Genomic DNA, 23,324 nt, shown 5'->3' with positions numbered 1-23,324 from the left:
GCTGGCAGCTAGGGTGCAGCAGGCCAGTTCCCTGGAGAGGGAGGCCCCTGGACAGGGAGGCAGTGCCGGCCCCTCTCCGGCCCCTCTGAGCACGGGGTCGAGCGCAGCACCCCCATTTCATGGATGAGGACACTGAGGCTCGGGCTGCGGCACTTATCCTGAGCCAGCACCTTCCCTGTGCCGGGAGCCCTTCTAGATGCTGCGGGGGAAACGGAGATGAATCAGACCCACCCGGTGTGGGCACACGTCGTGGGCACAGAAACCTGCGCTTGGCAGAGAGAGGTGCAGGCTGGGCGGGGGAAAGGAGAGCGGGGGCTTCCCAGGGCGCCAGCCCTTCTGGGAGGAGCCCGGGGAGATGCACAGGGACCTTCCAGGCAGAGGGCACAGCCAGGGCCGAAGCCTGGGGAGGGGGTGCCGTGCTGTGTCGGGGTTGGGGCAGGGGCTTGGCAGAGGCTCGGCCTGGCAGATGGCAGGACCAAGGGTGCCTGGGGAGCCTCTCCCTGCCCCCTCACTTGGTCACAGGCTGTCTGGGCCCCTCGCCGCCCTCACACCCCATTTCTTGCTCCTTGAGGCACCCCCGGGGGGAGGCAGCTGCCCAGTGGTTACTCCCATTTTCCGGAGGAGGCTGTTAAGGCTGGACGTTAAGTGCCTCTAACAGGCCCTCGCAGTGGCCCTTGAGCAGCTAATGGGCAGACCCTGGGCGGGAGGGAGGCAAGTGCTGGCCGAGGCCCTGGGGACCAGGTTCCTCTCCTTTCCATCCTCTTCCTGGACGCTATAGGGGCAGTGATTCCAGAGGCTCTGGTTACAGCCAGCCTGGCCCCTGCAAGAGATTGGCTCCCTGCTGTCCCCATTCCTGCAGGGTGGCAGGGATGGCAGTCATGGCCAGGCTGCATCTGAGCCCCAAGTGACTCATGGGAGCTGCAGTGGCAGGGCTGCCTCCTCCAGGAAGCCCTCCCCACATGCCCACCCCTGCCACACCCTGTCCTGTGCTGACCCATCACGTGGGTGGCTTTGCTCGGTCCCCCCCGGCAGCCCCTGAGGGACAGGGTCCTTACCAGCCTCCTTTTGCAGAGCAGAGATAAGAGAGCTGCCTGCAGCTGCACAGCTGGTCTGGCAGTCCCGGGACCCGGTGCCCTGCAGCCTCCTCGCCCAAGCACTAGATGCACATTGTGGAGCTTGCTCTGGACCAGAGCAGTAGGGAGCCACAGCAGGTTCCTGAGCAAGAGGACTTGCAGGGTTTGTTCCATAGGAATGTGAGTCTGACAGAGATTCGGTGGGACAGAGCAGTGACGGGGTGCCATGTGTCAGAGGGAGCCAGCGGCCACTGTTCCCGTGGCTTCCCCCGTCCTGCATGCCTGGCTGCCTTCTGGAACCAGCTAGAGTCAGGGCTTGCTGGACTCTGAGGCCTCCACCCTCTCCAGGGTGGTCCAGAGCCTCCTGGAAGCCTCATCATTATTGGGGAGGCAGTGAGGCAGAGGGAGTGGTCTCCACGGCCCCCGAGGGACAGGGCCACAGGGGGCTACCTGCTTCCGATGCTGTGCTGAGCCCCCACCCACACTGCGGCCCCATCTCCTGGCTGCTGTGGGCCAGCGTCCCTCCCCCCTGCCCCCTGCCTGGGCTCCCGGGCTCAGAGCTCATGGGTCCACTCCTTGGTTCTCTGTCCCGCCATCCCCCAAAGTGTGGGGTGGAAGTGGGTGGGGGATGGTTAGAAGGTGTGACCTGGGGTGGGGGTGATGAGGACCATCATTCGAGAGGTTTTGAGCGAGAGCCCAGCGAGGGAGGGGCTGGTCGTGTGATGAGCTCTCCCAGTGGGTCAGGGCTGAAGGGGGTCCCTGCATGCCCCCAACAGCCCTGTGTGGCCTCGCACACCATGGATGCTGCCACACAGCTTCATGCCTGCCTGGGGGTCCCAGTGACCCCTCCCTGTCTTCTCGCTGGGTGGCTCCCTCAGCCCTGATCTCACTCCTCAGCTGTGCAGGGCTCAGGGCAGTGAGGGAAGCCCGCACCTGCTAGCGGAGGGGGCACGCCGGTAACAGGTGCAGGCCTGGCCAAGACTTCTGGGGGCAGAGCTGTTCCCATATGCCCTCATCAGGAGCTGGGCCTCACATCAGGGCTGGGGATCCTCACTGCAGCAGAGCTCAAACCCGGCGGGGGGCGGGGGGGCAGGGCCGGTGGGCGAGTAACCAGCCACTTCCCCGCTTCCTCTCCTGCCCCGCCCGCCCCACCCCTCCGCCTCATCCTTCCCTCCAGGTTGCACACCTGGGCTGGGACCTGAGCTGTGCCTGGAAGCCCCCACCCACCCCATCTGGGGGCTCTGTCCCCAACAGCCTGGGGCTCCTTGGGAGCAGGCCCCCCTCGCCTTCTGCAGCGGTGTCCCCGGGAGCCAGGGGCAGACCGTGTTGGGTGGGGGGCAGGGCCTGGGCAGGGCTGGGACAGGTGGTGTGGCACCTGGCTGAAGATTGGAATCAGCAGGAGTCCCAGGTGGGGGCTGCAGAGAGTGGCCGCTGGGGGCTGCCGGTACACGCAGGGCCCTAACTGAGGGCTGGCCTGGCTGCGGAGTGTTGTCATCCACTGAGGATGACCTGGAGGGTCAGGGCTCACCTCTGCGTGCAGGACAGAGGGGTCTGTGACTTGTGGGAGCTGGGGAGGGGAGGGGACTCCTTGCTGCCAGCAGCCCGCTTGGCCAGCGCGGGACCAGCTGTCCACTTTGCTCTGCGGGCTGAGTCTGCACACCCACGCCAGGCTAGCCCCCTGCACCCTGAGCCCAGCAGGTAGCCCCCAGGCCTCTGACCCTCAGGGTTCTGTCTGGCCCTGCCCTACAGCTGTTCTTCCCAGGACCCCTGCCTTTAGTGCCATGTATCTGCGGTGACCTGAGGCCTGTCAGAGTTCAACTGCGCAGACACAGCCCCCTCCCCGCCCTGAGCCTCCACGCGCCCTGGGGTTCCTGGGTTCAGGAGGTGGCCCCCGGAACCCCCCACTGGGACCCTCCCTGCTGCAGATCCACAGCTTCATGCTCCCCTCTCCCGTCCAGGAACCAGGCCACTCTCCCCGTCCCCCACTCCTCTCCCCCGACAGCACCACTCACTCGCGCTCGGCGAGGTCCTGGTCCCACTGCCACGGGCTGTGTGCTCCTACTGGGCTCCTGCTACCCCCAACTCAGACCTCAGGGCAGGGCCCGGGCCAGCCAGAGGGCACCTGAGCCAGACAAACATGCAGAACCTGCCAGAAGCTCCCAGCGACTCCAGGCTCAGGCCCGGTTAAGGCACCGCACCCGACCAAGACCTTGCCCACCCAGGCACCAGGAGCTGTGGGCTGGAGGCCCTGGGAGGGGAGCCTGCCCACTCAGAGGGCCCTGCACAGGCAGGCAGGCGGGCGGTGTGTGCCTGTGACCTCGCCCCTGCAGGCCCACTCCCTCTTCCCTGCCTGTGGCCCTGGTCTTCTCTGAACCTTGGTTTCCTCTTCTAGAAAATGGTTTTTGAGGATGAAAAGAGAAGCTCCCTGAAGTCCCTCTGTGGAGGAGCTGGCCCAGGGCAGGTGCATCATTAGCAAAGAGCAGACCCTCTACGCCCCCACCCTGCCCAGCCCCCACACGGGCCAGTCCTCAGAGCTCCCTGCTCCGACCAGCCTCCCTTCAGTGGAGGCCACACCCACCTTGGTGTCAGCTGCCTGTGGCCAGTCTGGGGAACCCTAGGCCAGGCCGCCCAAAGGCCAGCAGGCATGTGGTTACCGGCCCAGGGGGTGCCCCTGGGGGTACCCCAAAGAGCATCAGCTCCCAGCCTCAGCCCGTCCTGACCAGCAAGCTGAGGGGCAGGGCCGAGTGCCATGGCCCGCAGAGGGCAGGGGAGCAGTGGGGAGGTCGGCAGCTTGAGGACAAGGAGCCCTGACTGTTGCATCCGTGGCCCCGTGCAGGGACTGCCCCTCACTGCCGTCAGCTTCCTGGGTGTCAAGTGGGGCCAATAGTGCTCCTTCCCACCCCGACTCAGGGCCCCAGGGCACACGTGGCGTGGGGCCAGTCCTGCTCATTGCCGCCTGCTCGCTTGGCTGACAGGGTGGCCCTGTCCCTGCGTGTGGTCATCCCAGATGAGGTCATCACTTCCTTCTGGCCCGGGCAGGGGGGTGCATGTGCCTGCACTGAGCTGCTTTCTTGAGCCCTGAAGGGGTCCAGGCCCGGTCAGCATCCTGGCCCGTGTGGCCTGCTCCCGGTCTCCTTGGACCCTGCCTGGAGCCTCCCTATGTCTGTGCCCCTGGTCTGGGAGTCCACGCCCTCCATCTGTCCGTCTGTCTTCCACGTTGACGTGTCCACGCCGTGTCTGTCCCCAGGCTTCATGTGGAAGATTTCAGCCTGGACTCTTCCTTGTCTCAGTAAGTTCTCTGCAGGGGGGGCTGTAGTGGGGACAGACAAGTGTCCTCGCACCCCTGGGGGGAGGGCGGCGCAGGCCCCGCCAGCCCAGTGGGCAAGTCCGCTGCCCAGCACCACCTGCCTTACAGCCGGGCGAGAATGGGTGTGGTGGGGTTGGCCACCGCCTTCCTGCACCGGCAGGTGCCACTGGGCCTGGGCGGCAGGGCTAAGCCTGGGGGCAGGACAGAGGGGGTCCCCTGGGGAGGAGCCCTCGGGTAGGAGATGGGGCTATGCAGAGGCGGATACTCCACAGCCCCTACAGGAGTGGCCACAGTCCTCAGGAGTGGCCAGACGATGGGAGCCAGGACCCCACCACGGCTCCTGTGTGGGGACAGGCATGTGGTGACTGCTGGGACCCTGGTCTCAGCCCACCTCGGCTGCCTGTGCAGCTCAGGCCCCCAGGTGCCAGCCTGGGCTCTTCCTGGCTTCAGTTAAGATTTAGGTCAGGCAGAGGGCAGCTTTGAGGCCAAGGGACAAGAGCCCCCTCAGAGCAGCCACACCAGTGCATTCCTGGGAAAGCGCCCCCACCTGCCTGGGATGGTGGCGTTCAGTGTGGCCACCAAGTGGGGCCTGATTATTAGTTTCAGTAATTAACGTCGTTGTCAGCAACAAGCACAGCTCACTCCGTGCTCCCAGCGGCCGCACTTCTCCATGTCGTCCCCCTGCAGCCTGTGACTCGGGGCCTGTTATTTCCCTGGCGGGAGCACAGAGCTGAAAGGCTGGGCCACACCCTGTGCTCCCATGTCCCGAGCCCTGTGCCCCATGGTGCAGTGGGTCGTGGGTGAGATGGAGGGCACCTCCACCACCCACAGGGTGCTCCTGGCCCTGCGCCGGGCTCCCCAGGAGCGAGTCTGAGGCCCGTGGGAGGAAGCGGATGGCCTGCAGCCACCCACCTGAGGGGCCAAGGCTGCGGGTCCTGCTGCCCTAGACTTGTCACAGGTACAGCAGTCGTCCCTCGGAGGCCCAGCCAAGGGCGCCAGGACAAGGAGCCCCTCGGACATGTGTGTGGTGGGCGGCCCTCTGGGGGAGGCCCAGGCCAGGGTCGTCTGTTGGCGTGAGAAGTCCCTGCCCACCTGCCTGGCCACTTAGAGCCCTCCCTTTCCTCGGTTTCCCGGGCTGCTCTGCCCCTTCCAGGTGTGAGGGATGATGGACAGAGGGGCTGTCCATGGCAGCGGGCTAACCTCGGACAGCAGGTGGCCTGTGTAAGCTAACCTGCGGCAGTGGGCGAGGAGCCAGAGGAGAGCCTTGCACCCCCCACCCTACCACTCACCCCTGGAGATGGATCCAGAGCCACCCTGAGGAGGGTCCAGGAGTTGGGGGATGTGCCTGGCAGGGGTCTCTGTTGACACCCCCACAGGCTTAGTGTGGAGCCGAGGGGGGGTGGCAAGGCAGCCTCCACCGCCCCCCAGTTCGGTGCCCCCCCCACCAACAGGTCACTCCTGCCAGTCCCCTGTGCCTCCAAGCCCAGACCAGCCCCAAGGTGACCTGCCTCCCAGCCCCGGCTCCTTGCCCACCCACCCATAGGTGGAGGTGGACTGAGGGGTGGAGCGAGCCAGGTGTCTGTCCTCCTCCAGGCCCCTGGCTGGTCCCAAGCTCTGCCCATTCTCAGAATAGCTGGCCTCGGCACCGGCAGTTGGGCCTGGGCCCTGTCCTTCCTTCTCGCCTGCTGGCTCTGTGGGATCCACTTGGAGCTCCCAGGCCCCTCCTGGAGAGCCACCAGCACAGTAACAGACCGAGGGAGGCAGTTGGACCTCGGCCCCAGGTGCATGGCCACGCAGGTGAGCCTGCTTATGGCCATGTGCCCAGTGCCTGGCCACCCTCCCCGCCTGGGCCCGGCTGCCTGGCCCTGCGTCTGGAGCTTCCCGGCACAGGCCATCTGTGCCAGGAATCCCTGGAAGGTCTGCTCCCCCAGCCTGCCGGTCAGCCTGCCGGTCAGAGGGAGGGCTGCAGGTCCCAGCTCCCACCTGCCCAGCTTGTCACTGGGCAGCCACCCTTGCCTGGGCAAAGTGGCTCCTTCAGCATGCCCAGACCTCCCTGCTCTGGCCTCTTGCCAAATGAACGAATGAATGAGGACAGACACATGGGATGCAGACCCTTTTGCCCTGCCCTTGCCCATGACCCAATCCCATGTTTGTAGGCCGCTGTATGCCCAGGTCTGGGGCCACTCACCATGTGAGTTCTTGGCGCCCCGGCTCCTGGGGCTCCCCGCCCAGCCCTTCCCTGGCTCCCAAGAGCAGCTTCCTGTGAGTTTCATCACCAGCTCCACCACGAGCCTCCAGCCACAGCTGGACCGGCCATGGGGAAAAGGAGGTGGTCCTGCCAAGGGACACACCTCTGCCCAACACCTGTGGTAGGTGTCAGCCATGCACGATCTGCAGCCACACGTGTGGATTTATGGCACGGCGGGGGTGCGTGGTGGGCCCTGATGGCCAGCACTGTCTGAGCTGACAGACGCCAGGCCCCGAGCCACGGGCTGGGGCAGTCTCTCCCTTAACCCTCCACCAGAAAACGAACCTTAGCTCGATTTCACAAGGCAGGAGCCTGAGACACAGAGGATGTTTTAATTTCTCTGTAGCCACAGCACCCCTGCCAGGCACCCTCACAATGCCTGTGGCAGGCAGTTCCTGTCACTGCCTGTCCCCTGGTGAGCAGGCCCAGGCCCAGGCAGGTCAGGGGCAGGTGAGGGGCAGGGCCTCTGACTGCCAGGCCAAACTGTCCGTGACCCTGGGACTGGCTCGCTTCTACCTACGAGCTTGCTGAGCTGAGAGCACACCCTTCAACCAGGCCCAGCCTGTGCAGGGAGCCCTGGGGGCTGCAGGGGTCCAGGCAGCTCCCTGACAGGTTTGCTGTCGGCATCAGCTGGGTCTGCCCAGCGCCCCTTTGGGCCAAATTACACCCATCGCTGTAAACACATTTCAGGGTAAATGGGTAGTTTGTAATTCACTTTTTGTGGTGGTGCTAGAAGAAGTGGGCGGCCGCAGCTCATGAAAAATTAAAAGTGAAGGAGGCTTCGTGACTTCCTGGGCACTGCAGGCTCCGCTTCTCGGGGCCAAGTCTGCCGGCCCGGCAGCTCCCCCACCACCCCTCTCTCTCCTCCCTCTGTGGGTGGATGCTGCTGCTGCTGCTGAGCACGTGGGGAGGCTGTCCAGACGAGTGTCACCTGGGAGAGGGGACGAGGGTCGCTGGGCCTTCCCCCTCTGACAGTTGACTCAGGCTTCCATTTCGGGGGGGCCAGGGAGAGGCCAGAGGATCTCTAAGGGAAGGCATCTGGGCATGCCTAGTCCTGGGCCAGGAGTCCTGACCCCACGGGCCCTGGGCAGGGACTTCCAGTGGGCAGCGGGGGAGGACCATGAGAGGCACATGTGCCGGGAGTGGCTGGCCGGCGACGGGGAGGGCTAGGGTTCAGGTTAGGCTTGGCATTGGAGACCCCAGGGAAGGAGCTGGGAGAATTTCCCGGGGTTTCCTAGCAGAGAAGGCAGGAGGAGCCAACCGATGCTGGCTTCCTGGTCTTTGCCTCAGTTTCCCTGCTCTGGTCTTTGGTCCCGGGAGGTGACAGCAAGAAGCAGGGGCCAGCCCTGGAGGGTGGGGCAATGGTGTGGGATAGAGCACTGGATCTGAGGGCAGGTGTCGGGGCTGAGGTCAGGCCCCGATGAGGGTTGGCCAGGGAGGACAGGGCCGGGGCTGTGCTGCCCTCACTCCTGGGGGTGGGAGGTCAGAGACGAGCCCTCCTGGGGGCCGAGTCATGGGAGATAGACGGGCAGGTGGGCGGTCAGGGACGTCTTACCTGGTGATGTCCAGCTGTCCAGCAAGTTGGGGCAGGGGAGGCAGAAGTGGGTGGGACCCCGAGGAGAGCCTGGAGCCTTTGGGTTGAGGGCTCTCAGTGGCAGGGAGGGCTGAGTGGGGGGCCATTCAGGTGGCCGCGGGGGAAGTGGGAATGTCTCTGGGACTTGCCGATGGGTCTGGGGTCTGACATGCGGAGAGTAGAGTGGAGCGGGGTGCCCTGCGGTCTGAGGGGGAGGCCTCCTGCGTGGGGAGGGGCAGATTCTGCTTGGTCTGGTGAGCAGCACCCCTGGAGAGATGACCCGGGGAGCGGGGGCAGAAATGCGCTGGGGGGCTCCGAGCAGAGCCAGGGTTTGGAAGCCACCTTGTGCAGGTGGGGCCAGGCGGGCGGTGAGAGGGTGCCCCCCATGCAGGGTTGGGGCAGGGGAGTCAAGGAGACTGGAGGAGAGACGAGGGGACCAGGGTGGGCGGCAGTGTTCCAGGAGGCTGAGGAGGAAGGTGCGAGGCTCGGCCACCAGCTGCGTGGGCCAGGCAGGGCCCTGCTGGCCAGATTAGGGTCCGGTGGGGGGGGGGCGCCTGGGTGGAGGGGCACGAGTAGGGGAAACCCCTCCATTGGGGCTTTGCTGTGACCGGGCAGGAGAGTGTCAGGGAGGGTGTGTTTCTGAGCTGGGTGCTTTGGGGACCCATGTGGTCCCCCAGTAATGTGGTGGGTGCTGCGGGAGGGCATGGGCTCCACTGAGGGGCATCTGTCCCCCTGACCCCTGGGCCCAGGCCCAGCCTAGCTTGTCTGACCAACTCCCCAAAGAGACCCTTGGGGGCTTCTCCTTACCCAGCTCCAGGTGGCACCTTCAGAGGAGCGTGGGACTCAGGGGTTCAGAGATGAGCTGGGAGGGTGTGGGGAGGGCTTCAAGGAGGGAGGGGAAAGGAGTCTGTGCTGGGGTACAGTGGAGTATGCTGAGGTGCAGTGGGAGGTACAGTGGGGTGCGCTGGGGTGCTGTGAGGTGTACTGGAGTATAATGGGATGCAGTGGGGTACATTGACCTGTGGCTCTGGGTTTGGACCCTGCTGGCCAGTGGGAGGCCTGTCCTGTTGCCCTGGCCCCAGGAGTCCAGTGTGTGGCCGAGTGATTGCACTACACCAGGACCCAAGAGTGGGGGAAGGGCCCCACGCCACAACACTTCCTCCTGGGCCCTTCCTGAGCCCTGTGCCCAGCAGAGGCCCCTGGGCTCCAGCCTGGGGCAGGTCAGGGAGGGGCTGGGGCTCTGCCCAAGGCCCCTCCTGAGGGCCCCTCAGCAGGGCAGGTCCAGACAGCTGCTGCCAACACGTTGTGTCTATCACTTACTTTGCCTAAAACAGGCTTTGGGGAACGATGAATATTTTAGACGCTTTCTGGAGATGTTGGGGTGGCCAGCCCCAGGCAGAGCAGCGCCATTAAACTTTCAAGGCAAGAGCGGCGTTAATTTCTGCGTTGACGGGAGCAGGAGCCTGGTCGGGGGGGAGGAAGTCCCCGGCTCATTGCCCAGGTGTTGGAGCCAGGGGACGATGACAGGGAGGTGGGTGGAGTGGATGGCCATGTCTGCTCCATCCGTCATGCTCCATCCATCCTGCCTGCTGTGAACACTGGAACTGTCATTCTGGTGGAATGTTAAGCTGTCGCCTGGCTAGCATGCTGGGCACAGCCGGCCACAGCAGGCCCATGTCCAATGCAGAGGCAGCGAGGGCAGCAGCCCATGGCCCCAGGCCCCACATGACCCTGGTGACCAGATGGCCCTTCCCCATCCACCTCCCCCGTTTGACATACCCCGCCAACTCCTGCTGGGTCCACTCTGGTCTGTTCCCAGGATGTCGGGAGCCTGGCAGGAGCTCAGAGTGTCTAGGGGTTGGCTGGGGTGCAGGCCAGCCCAAGGGAAGGGGAGTGGCCTTGGCTGGAGGGGCCCCACTGCTGGCCTGCGGACTGATGCAGGAAGGCTGCTTCCTTCTGGCCCATCTGCCCTGACCCTCCTGCCAGCTGCAGCGAGCCTCAGGGCACAGCCACCAGGGGCCACCAGACAGAGCAACTGACCCTGGGCTTCTGGGACATTCTATATAGATAATATGGTGTGTTTTGAGCCCCACGCTATAGGCCACCCAGGGCACACAGGGTGGTTGCCTATGACAATTGGGCCTGAGAGAGTGGCGTCCAGCGAGCACCCAGATTGCCAAGTGGCTTTGGAAGGGCTGGTGGGCAGGTCTGCTGGAGACTGGGGGGCACTCCTGGCCTGAGTGGAGGCGTCAACCCGGCCACCACCATCCGTCTGTCTGTTTGCTCGGCACCTGAGGTGCGGGAGAAGCCAGTTGGGCCGAGCCCCCGCTGGCCTGGAGCCCCCATGCACCTCTCCTGCCCCCCAGGGTCCAGGTGGAGTTCTACGTCAATGAGAACACCTTCAAGGAGCGGCTCAAGCTGTTTTTCATCAAAAACCAAAGATCCAGTGAGTGGCGCCTGCGGGGAGGGTGGGGCGCCAGGACTGAACTTCCCTGGAACAGGCAAAGCGTGTGCCCGGTGATGGCTGGTGTGGGGAAGGGCCTGCACAGAGAATGGGGCTGTGTCGGTGAGAGGTGGGTGCGGGGGCCCTCATCTCAGCTTCACACCCCCTTCCACCTAACCGGAGATGGGCCCTGGAGCCTGTGGGGATGCCGCCCTCCTGCTGGACACTGGGCTGGGCTCTGGCAGTCTGGGGCACCAGCTCGCCTCCTCCCCTGTAGCCCTCCGCCCTCCGGCCCTCACCCTGAGGGGCTCCCTGGCCCCCTCCATGCGGTCCCACCCTCCTCCCTGCAGGCTGCCCCCACTGGCCTTCCCAGCAGGAGCTTGACCACCTCAAACCCTTCCTGGGATGCAGGGCGGGGCGTGGAGGTTGTGCCCTTGGATCCCAGCTCATCCATTTGCTCCCCCGACCCCCACCTGTTCTGCCCCAAGGAGCAAGTGGCTCAGGGAACCCTCCGCACCCACATCTATCACGTGGGACGCAGATGGAGCCTCTCAGAGACCAGCCCAACAGCAGCTGCCCAGGCCATGCGGAGCACCCCATCAGCCCTCTCGGGAGCGGCCCAGCCCTGGGGGGCCAAGAGGTGGATGATAGTGGGACCCTGGGCAGCCCAGGAGCCCTGACACTCCCCTCCCCTCCCCTCCCGCAGGCCTGAGGATCCGGCTGTTCAACTTCTCCCTGAAGCTGCTCACCTGCCTGCTGTACATTGTCCGGGTCCTGCTGGACGACCCGGCCCTGGGGATCGGATGGTGGGTGACCTGCGGAGCTGGGAGCTGAGGGGCCCTGCTGCCATCACAGAGGCTGATGGGGTCAGCATGGGGTCTGTGCCCTGCGCCCGATGCCCAGGGCCGTGGGGAGTCCTTCCTTCCCTAATGTGACCCCTGTCCCAGTGTCCGCCCCCACCGAGCTGAGCCTAGGACCCTGCCCTCAGGCTCCAGCTGACCACTGGCTCGATGTAGGCAGAAGAATGGACAGTGGCTGTGTCTGCAGCTGCTCCTTGACCTGGAAAGATTTCTCCTGAGGGTCTGGGGTGCCCCCCCACTGAATGGTGCAGGGGAGGGGCTCAGCAAGGGGCTCTGTGCTCCCGTCAGCTCCTGTGGGGTGGGGACGGCCGCCCCCAGTGCTGGCAGAGTCTCCTTCTTCTTGAGGCTCAACCTGGTTCTGCCAGCCCCTCCTGGACCCCCCGGTGTCCTCTTCCTCAGTCACTTCTGTGCTGCTGTGACTTCCAGGGAAAGACGGTGGGAATAAGCTGCCTGCCGCCTTCAGGGCTGAAGTCTGGGGTGGGCCCACAAGTGAAGGAGCGGGGCCTCGTTCTTCCTCTAGCTGCATCGTCTTCCTGCTGCCCTGGCTGCTGTTAGGATGTCCCTGCCCTTTCCACTCATGGTCCTTGTGGGAAGCACAGTTTTCTTTCCTGGAAGCCAGTGGAAGCTTCTCTCTGGGCCCGTGTCTGACAAGGCTCCATGACACCATGGTGTGGTCCCCTTCTCATCGCCGTGTTGTCCCAGTGGACACCGAGCTGGGTCCACTCAGGGCTGGACTTGTCTTGAATTAAGTCTTTGGAAATACCTTTCCCATCTCCTTCACATGCTCTCTCTGGACTTCCCGATATTCCCATGTTGGATTCTGGAATGATCCTGTACATTTTTTATCCTCTCTCTCCTATTTCCCATCTTTTGCTCTTTCTGGGGAATTTCATTAGCTTTATTTTCAGCACTCTGAGTTTTCCATTTCTGCTCTCATGTTTTCTAATTTCCAAGAATTAGGATTGGTGAGGCAAATGGATGGGTGAAGGGGCTGGTGGATAGATGGGTAGATGGGTGGATAGGTGGGTAGATGAGTGGGTAGATAGATGAATTATGGATAGATGGATGCATGGGTGGTGCATAATGGATGGATGGTGGGTGGGTGGATGGTAGATAAATGGATGGATGGATGGTAGATGGAGAGATGGTGAATAGATAGATGATGGGTGATGAATGGAAGGATAGATGGACAGATGGGTGAGTGGATGATAGATAAATGGATGGTGGATGGTGGTTGGATGGGTAGGTGGATGGATGGATTGGAGGATGCATGGTGGATAATGGATAAATGGATGGATAGATGGTATGTAAATTGATGGGTGGATGGTGGACGGATAGATGGTGAATAGACAGATGATGGCTGATGGATGGAAGGATAGATGGACAGATGGGTGAGTGGGTGATAGATAAATGGATGATGGATGGTGGTTGGATGGGTAGGTGGATGGATGGATGGGAGGATGCATGGTGGATAAGTGGATAAATGGATGGATAGATGGTATCTAAATTGATGGATGGATGGTGGACGGATAGATGGTATATAGATGGATAGATGGATGGATGGATGGATGGTGGATGGGCAGGAGGATAGCCAGCCACTTCCATGGGTGTTGAGTTTATAACAACAGCCCCAATAAGGCTCAGAAGGAAGTGAAGTGGTCAGTTGAGAGAAAAGGGGGAGAAAGCTTCTCGTCACCATGGGGCTCTGTGAGAGTGAGGTCCTCTTGATCAGCGACCCTGACACTGGTTGCAATCTCAGGCAGAACTAGCATGTCTGCCATGCCCCTGCCGCCGGAGCATGCCCCAACCAGCAGCCGGGTGTCCAGGTGGCTTGAGGAGGCTTGTCATTAAGAGTGACTTAGGGACCTAAATCTTGGAGTCAGTACCTTGGAGTGAGAGCTCAGTTTTGTCTCTCAGCTCTGTCTCACGGGCATTGTCCAGCCTTGTTTGCAGCAGCTCCGGCCTCCAAGAGGCCCTGAGTGCTCCACGGTAGTGCCGTGCACGGCCCTTCCCCAGCAGCCTGCGGTCAGGCCAGGCTGCATTCCCAGCTCTCTCTTGGGCTCCACCTCTCACGTCCCGGAGTGGGTGTGTCCTCATCCAGCCTGCCGGCCCCTCCTCCATTAGAGACTCTCTCTGGGGGTCTGCAGGGCGGGGCAGGCTGCCTCTTCACCCAAGTGTTGGAGCACAGATGCAGTCTAAGATGGGGGGTTAGCCCTGGGCAGGTGCACCCCACACTCCCTGAGCCCATGGCAATCCTGGGAAGGGCCCCTTCAGGGGCCGCGCTGGGAAGGGCAGCCGGGCCAGCTCCGTCTCTCCACAGCTGGGGCTGCCCGAAGCAGAATTACACCTTCAATGAATCATCCTCCGAGATCAATTGGTAAGTTCACTGCCCAACTGGAAGACCTTTCCCTGGCCCCACTCCCGCTCAGAGGCCCAGGGCCAGAGTAGGGTGAGGTTGATCTTGTCCAGCCCGACCCCGGGCCCTGGCTGAGCAGTGGGCAGCGCTGGAGATATCCCTGCAAAGTACCTCGAGGGCCCCCAGAGCAAATTAAGACTTACAAGTGTCACTGAAAGCCGGCCTGACCCACCCACCATGTCTTCCCTCCTGGCAGCAGGCAGCCCCTGCCCCTGCCTCTGGTGGGGGCAGTGCTCAGTCGCTGCTTCCCCAACTCTTGATGCTCTGAGCCAAGGAAAGCGGGCGCCCTGGTCAAGTAGTGGGAGTGACCCAGAGCGACTGGGGACTCCCCGTCCAGAGGTTGGGATGTGTCCCCAGGGTCTTGGCCACCTCCTGGTGGAGGAGCTTCTACCTTCCAGCCTCACACGCTTTATCCCCAACACCCAGAGCCCCCGTGTTTTCAGCCGAGAAGGGACTGCCCCCTCTCAGCCCTCATCCTGCACCCACACCCCCTTGGCACTCCCTGCCCTGCCCTGCCCTGCACAGCCGCCACCCTCCGTTCTTCCAGAGGCTGAGTCTCGCCTCTCCATTCCCCTGCATCTCTCCTCCCTGTTCCTTTCCCCTCACGGTAGCCCTGCCCATTTAGGGGTGAGGAGCTCAGGTTAGGAACACCCAGAGTGGGGCTGGTCAGCACCTCCCCAGCAGCCCCACACGTAGAAGCCCCGTCCCCAGAAGCCCGGGTGAGAAGGGGAGGCTGCCTGGGCCTCAGGCTGCCCTTGCCTGAGCATGTCCAGGGTGAAGAGGCCTCCAAGCCTGCGGCCCTGCCCCACGGCAGGCACCTCCCAGGGCGGCCCTACTGACCTTCTTTCTGGGGACCCCCTCCTTCCCTCCACATTCTCCTCCCCTCCGAGGGCAGGGTAGTACTCTCGGTCCAAAAGAGGAGGGGCTTAGGGTCAGCGGAGGCCCCCAGAGGTGGCTGGGGTACGCCCCCCAAAGCTCACCTCCCTCTCTCCCAGGGCGCCCATCCTGTGGGTGGAGAGGAAGATGGCTCTGTGGGCGATTCAGGTGAGTGGGTGGGTGGGCGGCCCTCTCCACCCCCTCCCCTGGCGCCACTCAGAGGCTCCTGTCCCTGCCCACTCCCAGGTCATCGTGGCCATAATAAGTTTCCTGGAGACGATGCTGCTCATTTACCTCAGCTACAAAGTGAGTGCCCGCCTCCCTCCCCCGACCCCTCCCCTCCGTCCGCCCCTCCTCCAGCCCCCAGCCCCACCCCCTCACCCCAGGGTTGGTCTGTCTCTCTCCCCCGCCCCTCCCCTCCTCCGCCCCTCCTCCAGCCCCCAGCCCCACCCCCTCACCCCGGGGTTGGTCTGTCTTTCTCCCCCGCCCCTCCCCTCCTCCGCCCCTCCTCCAGCCCCCAGCCCCACCCCCTCACCCCGGGGTTGGTCTGTCTTTCTCCCCCGCCCCTCCCCTCCTCCGCCCCTCCTCCAGCCCCCAGCCCCACCCCCTCACCCCAGGGTTGGTCTGTCTCTCTCCCCCGCCCCTCCCCTCCTCCGCCCCTCCTCCAGCCCCCAGCCCCACCCCCTCACCCCAGGGTTGGTCTGTCTCTCTCCCCCGCCCCTCCCCCACCCCCAGGGCAACATCTGGGAGCAGGTCTTCCGCGTCTCCTTCGTGCTGGAGATGATCAACACGCTGCCCTTCATCATCACGGTGGGTGAAGCTGCCGGCTGAGGAACGGGCCGCCCAAGCCCCCAGCCCCCTGACCCGTCTTCTCTGCAGATATTCTGGGCGCCACTGCGGAACCTGTTCATCCCCGTGTTTCTGAACTGCTGGCTGGCCAAGCACGCCCTGGAGAACATGATCGTAAGCCCCACCGCATGCCGGCCCCCCAGCCCTCCCGCCTCGCCTCTGGGCAGCCCCCCAGGACCCCCGGGGCCAAGGCTTGCCACATCCCGGCCCTGGCCAGGCAGAGCCAGCCAGCTCCACTCGGTGCCCCAGGAGGCCGGGTGACAAGTGGAAACACATAATCTGTCACCGTGAATGCCCAACTCCAGCCCTCACGTCCCCTCCCTGAGCCGCACTGAAGCTCAGCAGTGACACAGAAGGAGATCCACCCAGAGCTTTCTTGATCCTGGAGATGGGGGAGGCGGGGAGTGCAAGGTGAGAGCAAATAGGGGCCACGGAAACCAGGACCACATGGCCCAGGGCCACAGGCACACTGGGGCCACGGGCAGACCCTCTGCTGAGCATCTAGGCAAGGTCCCTGTTGCAGAACGTCAGCAGGCAGCGTGACCGCCCCCTCTAAGCCCAGGCTCACACCCCATCCTACTTGTAAAGTGAGGGTACGGTGCTGAGGTCACGGCCTCTGACCTGTGCCCAGGGCCCTCCAGTCCTGGGCCCTTAGCCCTCACCCGCCGTGGTGGAGGCAGGATGGTCTCCTGAGAATGAGAGTGGAGGTCGGGGTGACTGGCCATGGGGCCCTGTGGCTGTCCCCCAGGACAGAGCCGCGGCCGCACCCCTCGCCTCTCCCTTCCTTTACTCACATGTGTATTTGGGACATGTGGCCACGCAGGGGCCCTGGGCTCTGGGGCGGGTCCCCGGCTCTGCCGCTGACAGCGCCCATGTCCCGCAGAACGACTTCCACCGCGCCATCCTGCGGACGCAGTCGGCCATGTTCAACCAGGTGCTCATCCTCTTCTGCACCCTGCTATGCCTGGTCTTCACGGGGTGAGTGCCACCGCCCACTGGGAGGCCCCTCGTGGATCCAGAGGTCCTGCCAGGTGGCTGGCAGACCTCTCCTTGGGCAGAGCCAGGCCCTGGCATCTAAGACATCAGGAAGGCCTCGGCCCTGGGGTGGCGGATGGCAGCCTGGCCAGGACCAAGGACCAGGAGGCAGCTGGGAGCCCATGTTCCCAGACAGCAGCAGATCCAAGTCCGGCTCCTCTGGGGCCTGGGGAGACCCAAGTCTGACTTCCTGGTTGGTGCCTTGGGAGGCAGGTCTGAGGTAGTGGACTGGCCCCTGGCCCAGTGGGGACCCTTCGGTTTGGGGCTCGGCTGAGAGCAAGGTCTGGGAGCAGTCAGTGGGAAAGGTGGGGGCTCCTGGAGCCGAGAGCCCCCCACGCTTCTGCATCAGCCCCCTTTCCCACAGAGGTGCTGGCCTGGCCGGGTCCTGGTGAGACTGGTTACCACCTCCTGTCCCCCGGGCAGGGATGCAGGGCAGGCACCAAGGATGGGGAGGGAAGGAGGACCACATGCTTCCTGCCTCCCCTTCCCACTCCCCTGACACACACAGACCTCAGCAGAGCAGGCGGGGCGTCCATGGGGTGGAAACCTCGAGGGCAACTCACCAGCTCCCTCCAAGCAGCCAGCGCGCCCACCTGTCCACCCCAGGGGAGGGTCCCTGAGCACTGCTGTGTGCTGCCCCATGGCGTGTGCTGTGGGCCCCCAGGCCCTGCCGTCAGCACCTCCCAGTCTGGGGATGGGAACACCGGACCCCAGGTGGGAAACAGGACCATCCAACTCTGTGCTGGGCAGGGGGCTGAGTGTGCCCTGTCTGACCTCCTGGGTGAGGATGAGGCCTTGGGGGCGGGTGGCACGCAGGGGTTCACAGCCTGGGGGCCACACCTGCTCCCCCTGACTCCCAGGCCCACACTCAATCCACACAGCTCTGCGTCCTTGCTCCCAGTGAATTTTTCAGGAGCCTCGAAAGAGCCAGGGAGCAGGAGGGAAAGTCGGGGGAGATCTGAGTGCTGGGTGTCCTGGCTCTGGCAGGCCGCAGGCGGGATCCACTAGGGACCTCCTAGGGGTCCACTAGGAGCCCCAGTGGGCCAAGCAGCCCACACCCCCTACTCCTGGCCAGGACTCAGGCCCAGGTTGTGGGGGTCCCCTGTCAGTGATGGGGCCCCCAGGCTCGGCCTGTGTCTCTGGGTGACCCGGCAATGCTCCATCTCCGGGTGAAGAGGTCCCCTAGGCAGGCAGAGCTGTGAGATGGCTGAGGCCCCACCCACAGCCCCTGATCCCCCGGATTCTAGGACCTGCGGCATCCAGCACCTGGAGCGAGCCGGTGAGAACCTGTCCCTCCTGACATCCTTCTACTTCTGCATCGTCACCTTCTCCACCGTGGGCTACGGCGATGTCACGCCCAAGATCTGGCCGTCCCAGCTGCTGGTGGTCATCATGATCTGTGTGGCCCTTGTGGTGCTCCCGCTGCAGGTGAGCCCCGCCCCCCATTCTGGCCTTTGGCCCCAAGCCCAGCAGGGAGGCGGCCACCCGGACCAGGCAGGAGAGAGAGGGGTGACACTGATTCATGGTGGGCCCTGCCAGGGGCCTGCTGGGCAGTCTGTGGCCAGTGAGGCCCGGGGCCATCAGGACAGTGAGCAAGGGACAGTAGTCTCGGGGTGCCACGTGCCAGCTCCCTTTCTGGACCTGGTGAGGGCGCAGTGTATGAGCAGAGGGGCTGTTGGGGTGGTCGGTGCCCCATTTCCCCCCATGCAGGGGTGGGGCTGGCCGTCAGGAGCCCTCAGCCGGTGCAGCAGTAGCTGTCAGGACTACATGGGGCACACCGGCCTGCTGCTTCCCTGTCCCCTGTCACCTCGGTTGAGCCGAGGTGGGGCAGTGTGGGACCAGAGCCCAGCCCAGCACCACCTGTGTTAGGTGTGAAAGGTGGAGGCCTGGAGAGGGGACCAGCTGGCTTCAGGCACTGCCCCCCCAACCCTGCCCTGGGCTCGGCCCTGTCGGGGAGGGGAAGCAGGGGAACACCCTCCCCTAGGGACCCACACAGCAGCTGTCAGCTGCTCCAGGAGCTGTGGGGGAGGGCACAGCACACCTTCAGTCGGGAGGAAAAGGCCTGGAGAGGGGACTGGGGGGGGGGCAGTGGTGGGGAGCCAGATGCCAAGGTGGACACTCAGGATGTGGAGGGCACCCAACTGCTGCCATGATGGGGCCGGTGCACACAGGGGGACCTCTGCTGACCCTGAGCTAACGCCCTGGCCCTCAGCCCCTACCACAACCAGCACCCCCTCCTCCCTGCTTCCACCCTTGTCCAGAGCACAGCCCCCCTGCGCAAGGCCTGCCATGTGCCAGGGACCCACACGGGGCCGAGAGCCCTGACAGCAGTCTCGCCCCCACCCCTGTGCTCGCCAGAACTTCCCTTCCTGGACCTGCGTCAGCAGTGGCCTCCTCCGCAGGCTCCATCCGAAGCCTGGTCCTCCCCACACTCCATCCCGCCCCATGGCCACCTCTCCCTCATACCCGCTGGCAGAACCCCCTCGGGCCACAGAGCCCCGGCCACCTTCAGAATCTCAGTTCAAATTATATTAGATTTTTATACAATTGTATTTTCTAAATCGTACTTTTAATATTCTTTAGATTGTTAAGGTTTTAAGTTTATATTTTCAAAATTATGTTTTGTATTATATTTTAAGTTATATTTTAATTATATAATTATAAATTATGAACATACTTGTTTTTAATTATAATTGAATTATTCATATTTATTTTTATTTTTTAAGTTTAAAATTATACTTTTACATTACTATTCTGAACTCTTTCAAGCATGCAGAGAAAGTCTGTTCCCCTCAGGAAATACGTCAGGAGAGAGAATGGTCAGTCCTGCAGCCTGCCCCCTTCCCATGAGAGGGGCTGGGGCTGTTGTCCAGTCCGTGTGCCTGGGGGACACACAGATTCGTCAAGGGTGGTTTCAACTTAAATGGTGCGAGGCACCCAGGCTCCCTGCCTGATGTTGTCTGGACCCCTCCCGCCCCCATCTCCAGCTGAGGCTGTGCTCCTGTTCCGCTGCTGGGGAGCCAGGCACTCAGGCCCGACACGGGTGAGAGGGATACCCCGAGGAGAGGGAGTCCTGCAGGGCCTGGCTTCAGGGGAGCACATGCATCCCCTCCAAGGCCGGAGTGGGTGGTGGGGACGAAGGACGCAGCTGAGTCACTGTTGGGGCAGCTTCCTGCCCCCTCATTAACTTGGGGAGGCTGGCTGTCTCGTCAGTGACAGAAAGGGCTGGTCCCAACTACCTTCCTGTATTCTTCCACTCGACTGCATCCCCCCGTTAACACCCCTAGAGAGGAGACAAGGAAGTGCCCACTGTAAATGTCCCTCCCAGAAGGTAGTTGTGATGACAGCTGACAGCATCCTCCTGGCTCAGGGCTGAGTGTCCTCACACATCAGTGGTAGCTTCCTGGGACCACCACAACGAAGTACCACAAACCAAGGGCTTAAAACAATAGAAATTTACTCTCCCAGTCTGGAGGCCAGGGTCTGAAATTGAGGGGTAGGCAGGGCCAGCTCCTCCTGGAGCCTCTGAGGGAGCGTCTGCTCCTTGCCTCCCTCCAGCTTCTGGTGGTGCCGGTGGTCCTGGGCATCCCTGGCTTGTGGCTGCATTGCTCCAATCTCAGCCTCCTCCATCAGGGGGCTTATTCCTGTGTGTCTCTCTGTGTCCTCTCCTCTCCTTGCAAGGACACCAGTCATTGGATTTAGGGTCCGCCCTAATCCCATCTGACCTTATCTTAACTAATTACATCTGCAAAGACCCTATTTCCAAATAAGGTCATGTCCGGAAGTTCCGGGTGGACATGAGTTTTAGGGGGCCTACTACTAACAGTCAGATCATCTACCTCTCACCGCAGCCCTGGGGGGGAGGCACCATCATGCCATTTTGCAGATGAGGGGCCTCAGCTCAGAGTCATACAGCTGGGACAGGTGAGGCTGAAGCCCACGGTGTCTGCCTTCAGAATCCCACCCTGCACGGCCTCAGGGATCACCTTGGGGTCTCAGACCCCTCCCAGCTATGGAGCCAGTCCTGTGCCGCAGAGCCACCGGGTCTTGTCATGGGAACCCAATAGGTGCTGGATAGATTCGTTTCAGCAAAATTACACGGCACGGGTGGGCACCACAGAGGGTAGCTGCTGCTGTTCGTTTTAAACCGTGTTAAATAATGAATGGCCTCAATGCTTGAGACAGAAACAGTTGGCGACTTTCACAGGGTCTGGCTCCCACCTACAGACGTGGAGTCAGACTGCAGCGAGAGACTGGCGAGTCAGCACCCCGGACAGCTCCCCGGAGCCCTGGCAGCAGGCCCTGTGACGTAACGCCCACTTTTACATATCTGTCGTTTTCTAATTTAAAAGGAGTTCCGACATCCAAAGCTCATATCCAGGAAGTGTAGGCCGGGGCGGGCAGCGTCCCCAGACCTCGAATCACCCACACCCTTGACGTTGGCTAGTAACCAGGAGCACGGGAAGTGTTCCTTCCACGCCCAGCGTCTGTTTTCCTAATTCTGTGGCTTGAGAACATCAGTAGGCTAAGATACTTCCAGGCTTCTCCAAAATGGGTCTCCGGTGCTGATGAGAGACGCAAGGTCTCATAGTTACCTGGATGTCCAGAGTGCAGACCTCGCCATCCACTAACGGTCGTTTGGCTGCCTGAGGCGGGAGCTGGACGTGCCGCTATCCCACCCGCCAGCCGGGACGTCCCCATGTGGCCTCTCGCGTGGCCTGTGCCGCGCACACTGCGTCCTTCCGAGTCGCGGTCGGGATGTGGTTCCATCCTTGCCAGACCTCCTTGGTCCTGCTCCGGCCTCTGCCCGGGCTGCCCCCTCCTCTCTTCGTCCCCTGCTCTGTGCTGCCTGGGGCTCCACGTCTGCTGCTTCCACGAGGGAAAGGACCCCCCTGAAGTCGCCGTCACCCCACTGCTGGCCCTGCCCCAGGCCACCTGGCACTCACCTGCTCTTACCTGCAGTTTGAGGAGCTCGTCTACCTGTGGATGGAGCGGCAGAAGTCAGGGGGCAACTACAGCCGCCACCGGGCCCAGACGGAGAAGCACGTGATCCTGTGCGTCAGCTCGCTCAAGATCGACCTGCTCATGGACTTCCTCAACGAGTTCTACGCCCACCCCCGGCTCCAGGTGAGGCCCGCCCACGGCCCCGCCTCGGCTCCAGGGGAGGCCCCGCCCACGGTCCACCTCCAGGGGAGGCCCCGCCCACACCCCGCCCCTGCTCCAGGGGAGGCCCCGCCCACAGCCCCCACTCCTCCCGGCATTGTCCTGAGCGCTCTGGGCCCGGTTTCCCCACCTGTGCGGTGGAGCGTGGCAGCCACGTGGTTTCCTACACTGTAGAGATGGGTCCGTGGGGGTCCCACCTTTCCCTCCCGTCAGATACGCCGTCACTGGGGTCCGGAGAGGCAGTGGGTGTGACACCCCAAGAAGGCAGGGCCGGGTGAGCTCACCACGGGGCTGACTCTGGCCTGCCTGCAGGACTATTACGTGGTCATCCTGTGCCCCACCGAGATGGACGTCCAGGTCCGCAGGGTCTTGCAGATCCCACTGTGGTCCCAGCGGGTCATCTACCTCCAGGGCTCGGCGCTCAAGGACCAGGACCTCATGCGGGCCAAGTGAGGGGGCCTGCAGGCTGCAGGGGAGGGCTTAGCCCTGGGGGCAGGGGTGTGGTCCTGAGCCGGTCCAGCAGTGGCCTTGGGGGTGGGCGGGGTGCAGCGGGCCATCAGAGTGGCAGCAGCTCCAGCCCTGTGCCCACCACCGCCTGGGCGATTCAGACCCTGCACTGACCCGGCTGCTGAGCCGTCCGGGCAGGCCCAGCCTGGGTCAGCCTCCAGGACGTCCTCCCACCCCTGCTGTCTGGGGGATGTTCTTTGTCAGGTTCCAGGAGGGGCTCCGAGTAGATCAGGGTGGGACCATCGCTGCACAGTGTCGGGTGGGAAGACACGGGCTGTGGGTGGGTTTTCTTTTAAAGACAAGCTGACAGAGTGATTTGAGGTAAGAAGACTGTTGGCAGATGGAACTTTCCAGAATGTGCTGGTGCACACTCTGGGACACCCCACGAGCCTTGCCCCACCCCTGACCCAGTCACGATTTCATTCTAGGAACCTGAGGCATCCTTTGTGGTGAAATGTGGGTTGTGGAGAGGCTGGGGAGAGGCAGGAGACCCAGCACTGCGGTCCCTTCACCCACCCACCTCCTGAGCCCTGGGCCCCAACATCTCGCCCATAAAATTGGGGACAGGAATCAAGCCCCCTGCCGGAGGCGGCTCTGACCAAGGGGTGCAGCCTCTCTTGTGATCCGCTCCCCTGGGGAGACGCAGTGGCCGGGAGGAACAAGGCGGGCATGCTGGGTGACCTGAGGGGACAGTTTCTGCAACACGCCGTCTGCGGCCAGGACTCTTGGGGGATGGGAGGGGAGTGGAACTGGTTGTGGGTCCCCAGACCTCGGGCCGTCTGTCCCGGGGGTACAGGCCAGCAGGTACAGTCCACATCTCTGCCATCAAGTGCTCCCCTCCCTCCCACACCCCAGCACCGCCGGGGTTAACGGGGCACAGAGGATGGGCCCCACGGTGGTCAGGGCCCCAGTGCTAGGTCATTAGCGCAGACCGAGGTGGAGCTTGACAGGGCCCCCCTTCCGGCCCCTGCCCC

At 63.2% G+C, this 23,324-nt stretch overlaps 1 protein-coding gene across 9 annotated transcripts in view; it reads left to right on the top strand.

Annotated features, from left to right (window-relative positions):
- Positions 1 to 23,324, top strand: part of KCNT1 (potassium sodium-activated channel subfamily T member 1) — a 74,513-nt gene that overhangs the window by 30,166 nt on the left and 21,023 nt on the right. For 5 of the 9 annotated variants that reach the window (XM_070250938.1, XM_023629368.2, XM_070250935.1 and 2 more), the window contains 12 exons: positions 4,321 to 4,362; positions 10,568 to 10,647; positions 11,351 to 11,450; positions 13,825 to 13,881; positions 14,916 to 14,964; positions 15,043 to 15,102; positions 15,532 to 15,606; positions 15,676 to 15,759; positions 16,529 to 16,623; positions 17,928 to 18,108; positions 21,643 to 21,807; positions 22,156 to 22,292. In XM_070250938.1, coding sequence (XP_070107039.1) covers positions 4,321 to 4,362; positions 10,568 to 10,647; positions 11,351 to 11,450; positions 13,825 to 13,881; positions 14,916 to 14,964; positions 15,043 to 15,102; positions 15,532 to 15,606; positions 15,676 to 15,759; positions 16,529 to 16,623; positions 17,928 to 18,108; positions 21,643 to 21,807; positions 22,156 to 22,292 — 1,125 coding nt within the window. Of the gene's footprint in view, positions 1 to 4,320; positions 4,363 to 10,567; positions 10,648 to 11,350; positions 11,451 to 13,824; positions 13,882 to 14,915; positions 14,965 to 15,042; positions 15,103 to 15,531; positions 15,607 to 15,675; positions 15,760 to 16,528; positions 16,624 to 17,927; positions 18,109 to 21,642; positions 21,808 to 22,155; positions 22,293 to 23,324 lie in introns of those variants that run through there. The other 4 variants (XM_023629374.2, XM_023629371.2, XM_023629369.2 and 1 more) reach the window with 2 other exon arrangements.

The sequence above is a fragment of the Equus caballus genome, chromosome 25 (genome assembly GCF_041296265.1).
Source record: "Equus caballus isolate H_3958 breed thoroughbred chromosome 25, TB-T2T, whole genome shotgun sequence".
In the NCBI taxonomy this organism is placed as follows: Eukaryota; Metazoa; Chordata; class Mammalia; order Perissodactyla; family Equidae; genus Equus; species Equus caballus.
This window is presented reverse-complemented; position numbering and strand designations above follow the sequence as displayed.